Source organism: Dendrobium catenatum, unplaced genomic scaffold, assembly GCF_001605985.2.
Source record: "Dendrobium catenatum unplaced genomic scaffold, ASM160598v2 fragScaff_scaffold_1105, whole genome shotgun sequence".
Classification (NCBI taxonomy): domain Eukaryota; kingdom Viridiplantae; phylum Streptophyta; class Magnoliopsida; order Asparagales; family Orchidaceae; genus Dendrobium; species Dendrobium catenatum.
Window position 1 is genome coordinate 1,519,593 of NW_021319567.1, and position 13,853 is coordinate 1,533,445.

A 13,853-nucleotide genomic window follows, 5' to 3' on the forward strand; every position below is an offset into this window, starting at 1 on the left:
ATATGCACAATTTAGTGACCAAAAAAATTATTGGTCAATAATTTAGCAACCAAAAAATTTTTTTGGCCGCTAAAAGTCTGAGCAACGATGCTACTGCGACAAATCAGCGATCAAAATATTTTTGGTCGCTATTTGCTTTTAAGGCCAAATTATCATTTTTAGCGACTAATATTTTTGGTCGCTATTGACCATTTTTTGTAGTGAGTAAGTGAGCAGGACAAAATAGATATGCAATGAACTCAATTATCAGGAGATAGCATATTAAGAAATTAAATAATATTTATTATTGTCAAAATCACAAGATTTTGGTTCAGATTTGCAACACATTCAACACATACTTATTGCTCAGCCTGATTATAACTCGATCATAATCATTTGATTAAGTAACAAACAAATTTGAACATGTTTTAACATACTCAAAGGTTAAAAAAACAATCACAAACAATTATATGTTTGACTTATATATGTTCACAAACAATATCATTTAAATCCAATGAACAAGCTGAAATATAAAGCTCAATAAAAATCTTGCTGAGAAAGCTTGATTTGTGTTTGACATATAGATCGTGAATAAGCTCGTTAAGAAACTCGGTTAATGCTTGATATGAGGTTTACTAAGTCTCATTTTGAAAAATAATGAACATCATATATAAATATTTTATATTTATTATGCAACAGGCTTTTGAAAGTAACAGGGAGGAAAGCTAGATTCACAAACCATGTAATGGTCGCCACTCCAACAACTTAGGTTTTGTTTGGGACGGCTGTATACTACTTCTTAAAGTATCTTTTTAGATAAAAAATTAAAATTTTTATACTAAAAAGCTGCTTTAAGAAGCAAGAAAAAAATCATCCCAAAAAGCCTTACTTTCTCAACACCAGCCAACCATTATTGAAGGAAACTGCAAGGGCATGAGAAAGCTCAATTCATCTCAGCCAAACATATACCTCCAAATACAAGCCAGGCAGCAATTATAGAAATATTGAATCACTCCACATTCATAATCACAGATATCAAGTGGACTACAGCAAAAGCCGAACAGCACGACGCTTTTCTCCTCTCGATTGAAGCCGAACAGCACGACGAAGCTGCTTTTCTTCGGATGAATTTATAACCCGCTCAATCCGAGCGGGTTTCTAATTCTCCCAAAACAGCCTCTGTAATACACTCTTTAATGCATCCGATGAATACCTTTTGTTCCGCTCAAATTTAACCAAACATCTAAATTTAGTAAATACAGGTAATTGGTTTACTTTACACTCCTAATTCAGTCAACCAAACAGCCTAAATATCTTACCTATTAGGGGCTGTTTGGTTGCCTGAATTAGGAGTGTAAAGTAAACTAATTACATGTATTTACTAAATTTGGTTGTTTGGTTAATTTTGAGCGGAATAAAATGAAGTCATCGGATGGATTAGGCGTGTATAACTGGGGCTATTTTGCGGGAGTTAGAAACCCGCTCGATACGAGCGGGTTATAAATTCATCGGAAGAAAAGCCTTCGGCTTCATTGCACGAGAGGCTTCGTCGGCTCCTTCGTTCTTGTTCGACTTCGCCGTTCTCGGTTCTTCCGTTCTTATGTACTAGAAGCCAGCGAGCGGACTCTTTCATGATGGCGGCGAGTCATTCATGAACGCCGCGAAGACTACCCCGCCGCCATTACTGGTGAGACGGACCACCGCAACGACCACCTGAGCAGCCGCAACAGCCGCCTGAGCAGCCGCAACAGCCGCGTCCGCCGCCGCAGCGGTATAGTGGCCGGAGCCACGCCTGTTTTTCAAGCTTTGCTCTTCTTCTATTTCTTTGTATAGTGGCCGGAGCCACGCCTCCTCCGCCAGCGGAATCCTCCCTGCTGTATCAAAGGAATCTCTTCCAGATTTAAAGCTCCATCTCTTCTTATCTTTTCTTTCTTCATTGCAGGGAACCTTTCGTTCTCCGGTATCTCTTTTGCTTCCGAATAATCTTCTCAGCCATTTTGTAGCTCGCCCCATTGTTAACTGAACTGATGAATCTACAGAGAGGAAGGACAGGATAAAGAAGATGAAGACAGACCTCAAAAGATGGAGAAAAGGTTCGATTCTTCCGCTCAAACAAAAAAAGAGAAGAACCTCGACCGCATAAAAAAGTAAAGAAATTTTGAATTTTATAATAAAGAGATAATGTCTACAGTATTTCTCATTGATTCGAAGATTAAGAGCATTAGCAAGATCGATTTTTTATTTGAAAATGGCAGACAGATCATCATCTAAAATCAGATAAAACATAAAAGAGTCTGAGCGGAGAAGAAGGGGGAAAGGTATTACTAAACCAGCTCTTCTAAGTTGTAACGCTCCTACTGCCTGTGCCTCAACACTTTATAATTATTGAGAGAACATCTGAATTTTTATTTGCATATAAGATTTGTTATCTTATAAAAATACACGACAGAGTGATAGAAATAAAAATATTATATCATGTAATTTCAAAAAATTTATAACTTCTTTTATAAATACATTAGTTATAATGACAAAAAAAATATTACAAATGCACTGTATTTATTTTACTTTGGATATATCTAACCAAACAAAGGATACAGTTCTCCTATAGAATGCACTACATTTACTTTAAGCTGCATTTAACCAAACAGCCCCTAAAAGTCTTTTTCTTCACCGAACGACACCACATGTCTGTGTCGTCTCTGTCGTGATCGTGATCGATTGACGGTATCGTCGGCGACTTAACTGACGCGGCAATCTTTCTTCCAGCTACCGCCGCCGCTGCAATGGCAAGGATCACTATGAAGTGGTACCCTTCTTTCCTTATCCTGCACGCGCTCTCTCTAGCGATTCTCTGTGCCTCCTCTGCCCACCCAGCCTATGACGACGCCCCGTCGTTTGGAGTTGCCGTTTCCACCGCCGGCCGAGAGGCCGAGCTAGTGGCTGTGAGGAGGGAGGAGTATGACGGCGGGAGGATCATCGACATCTCCCACTACTACAGGGATGACATGCCGGCGTGGGAGTCGGCGGAAGGGGTGGGGCAGTTTCTGAGGCTTCTTAAATCCATGGACAACGGTTCGCTCGCCAATTTCTCCGAAATGATGCTTCCCACCCACACGGGCACCCACGTTGACGCCCCCGGCCATGTCTTCCAGCACTATTTCGAGGCTGGGTTCGACGTAGATACCTTGGATCTGGAAGTCCTCAATGGTTGGATCTCTTCCTCTCTTGGTCTTGTTTTCTATCTCAACTTCCCTTCGTCTATACTTATGATCCTTAGCCTTGATTCGTTTCTTTCTTGTGTGATTGTTCAGTAAGTGGAGAGCTTTCTGTATGTCAATTTTATTTTATGCTTCTAGTGATCAATAGTTGTATGCTTTCCATTGACTATCATGCTCATTTGGGTGAGGTTGATCAAATAGTTTTATGAATATTGACCCGGTTTATCAAAGTTGCCAGCTATTAGCCCGTAGTACTTGTCCGACCACCCAAGAGTTATTGCTAATAGAACTTGATCATAAAACTTGCTAAGGTATTTTGTACCCCTCGAAATTTATTAAGGGAATTTATCTCGTGGAACTCGTCAATGGAATTTATCTTTAGGAGAACAATGAGAGATTAATTTTCAAAATTACACTTTGATAGAGTATGCTTTGAGAAGCAATTATACGAACAGGAGTGGTTGTGGGTGGCAGTTGATTCTTAGGCTTCGTTTGGGCAGATTTTCTTACTGCTTTCCAAAGCAGCTCTTTAAGTTCATTTTTTTTTTAAAGCAAAAAAAAAAAAAATAGTGGCAAATAACGGTCTCAAATAAAGCTTTACTTATCTCATGTGTAGAAGAAGCAAACTTTTATGGATAAAGTTGTTCAATTTGGTATCAATGGAGTGATATCATTTGCAATAGAAAACTTGATTTAGGATGTATCTAGTCTGGATGATTTATAGTGTCTTGATCATTTTTATAAGGTATTATTTGCTTTGGCTCAGCCTATTCAGTATTAGTGTAAATATCATGGTTTTAGCCCATTTCATGTGACTTCTAAGGAGGTCAACTATTCCAAAAGTGGTCAATTATGAGCATGTTTAACTGTAATTCTGAGTGTTTTAAAAATTAGAATGAGAGATTATATGATTGAATTTTATTTTCTTATTTTGTGGAAATAATAAGATGAGAAGTTGTACATAATTAGATATAGAAATAACTATCTTGGAAAAAAAATAAATTTAAAAATCACTTTTGAATTCTAAAAGTTAGAATTAGCCACACAACATAAATGGAAGGTTTTTTAGCACATATTTCTATAAAGGGAAGTTATTGCCTAAGGATTGTTAGATTGCTGTGGATAGAAAGCTGATGTTCATGAATTACCGGGTTGCTAAAGATTAAAAGGTGTTAGCCATAGATGAGTCTCATGTGTAGAAGAAGTGAACTATGATGGATAAAGTTGCTTAGTTTTCCATCAATGAATGTTATCATTTAAATTAGTAAACTTGATTTAGGATGGGTCTAGTGGGGATGATTCATATTGTGCCATACTATACTAGGTAAGATATGTCTGTTTTGGTTCAACACATCACATATTAGTATAAACCTCACAGTTTTAACCAATTTCATATAACGTCTTAGGAGGTTAACCATCCCAAGTGCGATCAAATGATAAGCATGCTTAACAGTAGTTTTAAAGGTCTTGAAACTTAGAAAGAGAGATTATATGATTGAATTATATTTTCTTGCTTTATGTAAAAAATAAGATGAGAAGTTATACATAAATAAATAAAGAAATCACTATTGTTGAAATAAATAAATTTAAAAATTACTCTTTAATTTTTGAATTTTACAGTTAACCATGTGACATAAATGGAATGTTGTTGGACATAGGTTACTATAGATGGAAAGTTATTATCCATAGATTGCTAAATTATTGTAGATGGAAAGTGATGTCCATGAATTGCTGCGTTGTTATAGATGAAAAGTGTTTTCATAGATTTGGGATTATTTAAATCCCCTTCACCCCCTCAAGTTAGGTTTTATATGTTATTATGCCCAGCATATGAATTAGTATATTAAAACTCATTATTGGTAAAGCCTTGGTCTGGATATCTGCAGTTTGACATGTGGGCTCCGAAAATTCGGCCCCGGCCTCCCCGCCGCGCTGTTGATTTTTTCTGCTTTGGCGAAGGAGTTTTAACGGACTAAGTTCCGGGGTAAATTTTGGAAGGCAGATGAGTTTGTAGATAAGACACTACCAATAGATTTCTCCCTCATTTTGTGAGGACTTTATGATCTGAGTTCTGGTTTTCTATAGGCGCAAGCCCCTATAGTTAATTACCCCTCCCAATCATGAGAGAGAACTTTCGATTAAGGCTAGTCGTTAATCAGATACGTATAATATACGTGTTATCTGGCATATAGTATCTGCAATGGGTATTGAGATTTTAAAATTTGAGAATTTGGTTTGGAAATAGTTGGAGAATTGAAAGTTTTTATATTTAAAATAGAAATTTCACCATCTTTCACTTAAAGCGGATGGTGGGGGAATGAATGATAGACCCGATCAAGATCCCATGGTTCCGTTGTCCCGGGCCATCATGGTCCCTGGTCTACTTAGTTAGAGGAGGTAGTCGACCTAACCTGACATAATGATCCTTATCGGCAGCCATGAGTTGCTTCATCCAAGGGGACCTTGTAGACCTGGGTTGAATGTTTGTCTAAGGGGACAAATTTGAATCCACCTTAGCTAACAGAGGGCTTTGTGCCCTATCGATCATACCCTATTGATTCATATCTCAAGGATTTGATGCCAATAAGGAGCGTATCGGCGCTGGCCATAACCGGTATTTCGTGGTGTCATTTGGCGGCAAAACCACTTGGTTCAGAGGGCCCCGGGTCATAACCGTTTGTCCTACAGTGCCATTTGGCGGCAAAACCGCCGATTAGAGGACATATACCACGTCCTTACTGGCAGGAGATTGTTTGAGAATGGATCATAGTGATATTTTTGACCAGGCATTTGGCTCTTTTGTGAGCTAGAGTAAATTTTAATTTGTCCACCCCGGCAAACTATTGTGGAGGGTGGATGAATTTTGCTTTAAGTGATTAGATGTATTATTTCAATTTTAAATATTTTTGGGATTTTGAGATTTTTTTTTTGGAATTTTCTGGGATTTTGGGTGGAGTTTTGGAATATTTGAAATTGACTTTGAATATTTGGGAGACATTTGAAAATATTTAGGAATCCCTCCGGTTGAGATCTGCACTAAACACGGCCATCATCGGGGTGTTTTGGGGTCTTTCTTCTTTGTAGCTTGAACATTGTCAACTCAGCCGAGCTACTAACTAAGGATCGGGTTTCGTAGGCTTTATGCCTTTGTTAATGAATTCATATTGATTTTAGGTTTTGAAGGCCTAATATGAATGTATTAAAACAAATACACCGATCGCCACAACCGTGTATTTGTTTGAAGGTTCGAACCCTGTCGACTTCTATTGATCTGTATAGAAGGATCAGGTTTGAACTTGAATTCACTTATCAACCCGCGTAGCATCCCTAGACGTCACATGTGTACCAATAACATGTTCGCTGGGGCCCATGCGGATGTTTAGGGGCATTTTATAATTATTTATCAGATCTTGTCGACTCCTATTTATTTTCTTAGAAGGATCGGGTCCATATTTAATAACCCGCGCAGCATCCCTAGACGTCACGTGTATACCAATAACACGCTTGCCGGGGCCCATGCGGGTCGAGAATTGTATACCCTATTTTAGTGTACCTAAGTGTGTATAAACTATAGTGCATGTGCAAGGGTATTTTGGAATTATTCGTAGACGCCTTCTGTCCGCTTGCATAGAAGTTGCGAATTCGGTGGCGTATTATAGTAGCTTCTGAATAAAGTTGTTTACTGCTTTATACAGGCAGACTATCGTGCACTATGGTTGTTTTCTGCAGGTGGATCGTAATGCATTAACGAGTCTCCTTCTTTGGGTCGTAGGAGCTTGTACTTGTTGTATTCTCCATGTATTTTGTTGTGGTCTTTGGTCCTTTCAGTGCATCCGCTACTGCTGTATGTAGGTAGGTAGATGTCTTCCTTCATAGATTGAAATTAACTTCAAGATACTGCATTTACTGAAGTCTTTTTGCATCTACCCACAGATGGTATATGGTGCTCACATCTGTATTCGTAGACTTTTATGTATTGCAGATCTTTTCTGTATTTTTCTTGTGGATAGCTTGTTGTGTATGACGGGTCTCCTACGAAGGTTCATACGTATTTGCACTTTGCTATGTGTCATCTGCTTTTGCTAGTAGATGTCATCCGGTGCATATGGCGAGTCCTTTACAAGGACTCATAAGTGTTTCCCTTTGCTATGATTTTCCACATTTTACCTTCTAACAGTTTATCTACCAAATGTTTGTAGAATATTCATCGTAATTGCCCCATGTCTATTTCACCTTATGTCAAATCTTTCTTGTTTCAACTGAGATGCTGATTGTGGTGTAGGTCCTTTATAGCATATCTATCCTTCTTATTTGAAAATAGACCGTCATGTGCTCACTTACACATCAGTCCGCATTGATAGCAAAGGATCCACTTCTCCTACCTCTTCTTTACTTTGTTTGTGGATATATCACTGCATGATCCTTGTTACAGTTCATGTATACTTCATTGAGTGTGTTGTTATTGACATGCATGTTGCTCTTGCATTTATTTTTCCTTGCATACAAGCCTTTTTGTTTGCTCATTAGCATTTGATCTCCTTCGTGATTATATCTTCTTGGAATTGAATTGTTGTTGATAAGAGATATGACATTACATTCCTTCATAAATTTTAACCTCATTGCTTGTAGGTAGGACCACAAAATGAGCCGTTATGATCCAATGGCTTTCTCCCAAAACTATGATTTTGATATAAAATCATATTCTTCAAATTGTATTTGCAAGTTTCTTTGTGACAAACTTGAGATCAAATTCATCGATCCCTCATCTTTAGTTGAAATAATTGATATAGTATGATCATTATTACTTACATAGATTTCATCACACTTGTAATGAATTTGCATATGAGTCTTTACTTGCTTCGATAGGATTCAGATGGATCGCCTTCTTTAATTAGCATCTGCATTCCAATTGGAATGATAACTCTATTGGAACATTAATTATTCTTCAAATCAAATTCTTTATAATTCCCCTATTAAGAAATCATTTGAATACATGTTGAGTCTTTGATATTTTTGTTCAAATCTTCTTGTCACCTTGAGTTCAATTCCTTGTAGTATAACCTTAGTTGATTGCTTAAAAGTTTCAAGTATAAATAATTATTCAAGTTTGGATCCGACTTCATCAAGTTCAAGTGTCCTCTGCAGTCCAAGTCTTGTTCAATTTTGATTGAATTTCAGTTGAAGTTCAGTCCTTTTATGGTTCATTTAAGGTTTGAGTTCACTTAAGTCAATTTAGTTCAACCAAGTTCAAGTCCGGATCTTTGTTCAATATAGCATATATAATTAATTATATTTGACATATAATTAATTATATTCAATTCATAATTAATTATAAACTAAAATGTATAATTTATAATTAATAAATTAATTATATTTAATGTATAATTAACTACACTTAATTTAGAAATTAATTATAAATTAGTTAAGTAATTTATAATTAATTTATTAATTATAATTATTTTTAATTAATTAATCATAATTAACTATAATTAATTAAAAAAATTATTTATAACTTATTAAAATTATTTAAAATAATTAGTTATAATTCATTTTAATTATAACTAACACACATTAAATAATTTTGATAAATTATAATTAATAAATAGTAATTAATAACAATTAAATTACGATTAATTAAAATTTATTCTAATTAAAACTAATTATAATTAATCAAATTAATTATAATTAGTTTAATCATAATAATTATAATTAATAAATAAAAATTATAATTATACCTTAATCTTTCTCCCTCTCTTCTTTGGTTTCACGGGGATCAAACCGAAGAAGCATGAGTAGGAGAAAGCTACCTTCAAAGCCAGCGAGCTCCCGTTTGCGCTTCCGATCGAAGGTCGTGACTTCCGATCGGGCAGGAAGGGATGTCGGTGGAGGGAGGCGGAGTAGATTAGGGGTGGAGTTTAGGCTGGAGGTCGTCGGCTTCAATGGAGATCGTGGTTTGAGGTCTGAGGATCGGAGATGTACAGTCGGCGGCATGGTAGGTCAGACGCTGGAGTTGGCCGCAAGCAGAGAAAGCGAAGACAAGGTTTCGGTACAGGTAGGGGCAGGGCTCTCTCTCTCTCTCTCTCTCTCTCTCTCTCTCTCTGCGGGAAGTCGGCACAGGCAGAGGAGAAGAAGACGGGGTTCGTGAGGTAGCAGCGATGAGAGCTCGATCGTGTGGGAGGAAGAGATGTCGTAGTAGCCGAGAAGAAGAGGCCTCGGCTTCTATTTAACGACGCAAAAATGGTGCTGTTCGACGGGATTCCTGCAGGAATCGCGGAGACAGACGTGAACGGCGCCGCGTCTACAGTAGTTTTGACGGGATTTCCGGCATTATCCATGGATCCAACGGTCTACAGGTATGCTGATGATTTTTTATTCTTTTTTGTTTCTTTATACAAAGGTCAACATGAGAGTTTGTTGAAACATAATTGGCTTATGTAGTTATGTTACTCCATTTTGTTTTCTTTTTATATGAAATGTAGACTTATCTCAATATGCTTAATTTTGTATGGTGGATGGGATTTTTTGTAATGTTTATTTGTCATAATAAACTTACAAAGAATTTTTCTTGACAGTTTAGTTATTTTAGTAATACCTTTAATAATAGTCCTCGACAAATACCAAGTGCACTGCCTTATATTCAGCTTCAATGGTGCTTCTTAAGACCACATATTATTTCGTACTTCCATATAATTAGATTTACCCATACATAAGTACAATAATTAAAGATGTTTCTTTTGTTTGAGACATCTCTAGCCCATAATATATGTGAAAATTTTAATTTCTTTGTTTGATGAATTTTTATGTAAGAGGCCTTTTCCTAGTATCATTTTGATGCACCATATAATACGGTTAACAACTTTCATGTGATTTCAATAAGTTTTTTCATGTATTGGCTTACAACACTAATGAAAAACTCGATATAAGACGGGCGAGAGAGGTAGATGAGTTTGCTTGCAAAGATTAGATTCTTACCTTTATTAATGGGCATGTTGTTAGTGGTTATTCCAATTTTTTTATTGCATTCTTGAAATAGATCAAGAATATACTTCTTTTAGGAATAAAAAATACATTGTTTTGATTGTGCCATACCATTTTCAAGAAAATTTTAAATTTTTTTCAATTGTCTTACTTCGTATTCTTTTTCTAGAAATCTTCTTTATTTGGTTAGCTCTTCTTTGAAGTCACCTATTAATATAATATCATCTACACATATTATCATAATGGCCTCTTTTGATGTTTCTCTAATTTTTCAATCCAAGCAGATCTCTATGATTGCTTTCTCTTTAAGATCTCCATTAATAAAAGCATTCTTAAAGTTAAGTTGATGTAGTGGCCAATTCAAATTTGACGCAAGAGAGAGCAAAAGTTGAATTTTGTTGAGTTTGACCTTTGCAGAGAAATTTTCTTTGTAATCAATACTATATAAATGTGTACTCTTTTATTAGAAGTCAAGCTTTAAATTTATCACGCTCTTACATACTTTGTATTATGTAAAAGAATAACATAGAAGGATTCTATACTCCAACTTCACTATGAGAAAAGAGATTAGTCTTCAATGATGAAAGCATGTAAATATTGTATCCACTGTACAAATCTGTTATCTAGTTATTTTCTTATTGAAAATATTGGATGATAATGCACAAGGCAAAAGCGAGATATTGTTTTCTACATAATTCTAATTACCAATGAAACATGAAAGGTGCTCTGGTGTCACACAGGGGAGAATAAGATGGGGAGCATTTTATTCTAATTTCAGTTTTTAGAATGTAAGGCTGGGATGCCACATAATCGATGATGACAACCACATCGTTTATGATATGTTGGAAATGGGGCTGTTCCTGGATGCTCATAGACGCTGTGACAACTATCTGGTAAAAAAATTCACTATATAGGAGTCTCAAAGTGATGTGATGAATGTGCCAATTGATTGTAAAGATCCTTGGCATCCAACTGGTTAATTATTTTGGTGGTAATTCAGAAACTTCTTATGTACCATTCTTTTGTAGGAAAGGAACAAAAGCAGGAAATATCTGTGATATCCCTTTATAAATCATGAAGTCATAAATTGGTTATTTGATGCATGACCTCAACTATTATTTTAAGGCAATAGGACAATGGAGATCAATATTATCATATATGGATTTATTCTCACTAGTTTGTACTTCATTTGTCTTGAACTAGGTTTGGGTTCTTGTTTGTGCTAGAGATATATAGATTGCTTGCTTTTTTAAAAATTTTTCTCTTCCCTCCTAGTATATACACGAAGCTTATTCTCCATAGGTTGGGTGTGTTGACAAGGTGATAATCGAGTTTGTGGTTTTGGTGAGGATTAGTTGGTGAATGAGGAACAATTATTGCGTCCTCCGACCGGACGCAGAGGAACGTCCGGTTGGAGGCCAAATCCCGCCACAAAACGAGTTGTACAGAGCAAATACCGAGCAATACCAAACAATAACGAGGAATACCATCATTTGAAGACCTAATACCGAGTTATACCGAGCTAAACCGAGAAATACCGATCGGTACAGCTCGGTATAACTCGGTATTGGTCTTCAAAGAGCGGTATTCCTCGTTAATATTAAATAATACCTAGTTGTACCAAGGAAATACCGAGTTTTTTGGTGGGATTTTGCCTCCAACCGGACGTTCCTCTACTTCCTTACACCGGACGTAATAAAAGTTCGTGAATGAGTGGCAATGAGAATGTTCATTGCCCATGAGTTTGATGAGAGTGTTGTTGCGAGTTCAAATAATTTTCAAATTTGGAATTCTTGTTTTTTAATTTCGTTTCACTAAATTTTGGATTTGGACTAAAATGGTTGGTGTTCAAGGAATGTTAAGCCGTTGTAATTAAAAATTTTTCTAGTGAATAGAGAATATTATTTATACCCTTTTTTGATTTGAAGAGTATGCAGTAAAAATATCCTTAATAGATTTAGGGTCTAATTTACTCAGGTGTTGAGAATGAATGTGATTGAAGATTGAACATCAATAGAGTTTTGGAGGAAGAGAAGAAATGATTTTGGTTTTGACAATGTGTAGAGTTCGGATTGAATAGGGATTTGAAATTTAAGTTTGTGGATATTCTATTGATGAGATATGTTACCAGTAGGATAGCTTCTCCCCAAAAACATCGATGTCGGTGCTAGCAAGATCGATTGGTTTAGCCAACCAGTTCAGCAATCAGCTCAATTTGGGGTTTTTATGTTTTATCGTATGGGTAGCTATCCTAGTCATCAGTAGGATTATCTCTTATCCAATCCTAGTCATCAAGGGTCTCAATTCTTATAAATAGAGCTTCCTGTTTCTATTGTAAGCAATTTTTTATTAGAAATAAAATTTTAGAGTTATGTTTCTCTGTTTTCTTGCTTGTTTTGTATCCTGGAATAACTTCCAGGTGTTGGCCACCCCTCATCATCCTTTCCCAACAGCCTTTGTTGGTTGTTCTTCCCTCCGCCGGTTCTTAAGGACAGCAGCTCCTTCCTCCTGCTTTCCAGGTGTCCTCCACTGTTTGCCCAACCCCAAGAAAGCCATCTTCTGTTGTCCCAGAAGCCTTCATCTGCCTGCAAACCCATCAAGAACAATCTCCTGCTCTCCCACAGCCCTCACACGCCAGCAACCACCACAAGAACCCGTCTAGCCTTCAGCTACCAGATTCCACCAGCCCTGACGCCGATCCTTCTTCCACAGCCACCAGGTCCCCACCTTCACATCAGAAGCCCTTTCTTGCTGCTGTCCACGACCTCCAGCCCTTCTGAACTACCCAACCAGCAAGCAGCCAGGACTTTTTTTTTTCATTCCCTTCCTTATGTGTTCCTTGATGAGGACATCGTCAGAGATTTCGACACATGTACCATTAGGAGACGCCGGAGATCAACGGCCACGATCATGAGTTTTATTTTGAGTCATTTTATGTAGTAGTTTATTTGATTTTATGTTTTTTCCGTTTTTGCACTTATGGGTAATTAGTCGTTATTGTAGCCCGAGGGGCATTTTAGTCTTTTGCTTTCTTGTCATTTTGAGGCCTATTTATATGGCCCTTTTCTTATGTAAGAGTTAGTTTTTGATGAATGAAAATTTGCCACTTATGATCTCTTTGTGAGTTCCCCTCCTCGATCTCTTAGTGAGTTCGTAGGAGAAGCTAGATCTCTTTGTGAGTTCTAGATTTTTCGCCAAACTATTTTGTCTTCGAGAGTTCTAAATTTTCGCCAAGTTATTTTCGTGGAGATCCGGATTGAAGAAAATTGAGGTGAGTGGATTTTTAGCAAATCAAATCCCTTGAAATTCCCCTCCTCCCTTCCCCTCACCCCTTGCCGCCGCCTCCCCTTGAGCCGCCCAGGCTGCCGGCCTACAAACCCCCATCCGCCGGCCAACAGCCGGCCAGCAGCCCGCCGGCCACCCTTTGGACCCCCTTGCCGCCGGCCTCTCTAGCTTCCCCCTTTGAATTTTGACGGCCAACAGCCGGCCAGCAGCCCGCCGGCCACCCTTTGGACCCCCTTGCCGCCGGCCCCCTCTAGCTCCCCCCTTTGAATTTTGAATTCCCCTCTCTTAATGACTTTCCTAATTAAGCCATATTAATTTGGAAAATTAATTAAGAGGAGTTACACATATTTGAAATTCAAATTCAAATTCCCTCTTACTTTCATTTGAATTTGG

At 37.3% G+C, this 13,853-nt stretch overlaps 1 protein-coding gene across 3 annotated transcripts in view; it reads left to right on the top strand.

The window, feature by feature from the left end:
- The first annotated feature begins 2,669 nt into the window (after window positions 1-2,669).
- The window catches only part of LOC110092555 (cyclase-like protein 3), a 38,030-nt gene continuing 26,846 nt past the window's right edge, over window positions 2,670-13,853 (top strand). For 2 of the 3 annotated variants that reach the window (XM_028698558.1, XM_028698559.1), the window contains exon 1: window positions 2,670-3,207. In XM_028698558.1, coding sequence (XP_028554391.1) covers window positions 2,763-3,207 — 445 coding nt within the window. In that variant the 5' untranslated portion in view covers window positions 2,670-2,762. The remainder of the gene's footprint in view (window positions 3,208-13,853) is intronic. The other variant, XM_020817152.2, reaches the window with a different exon arrangement.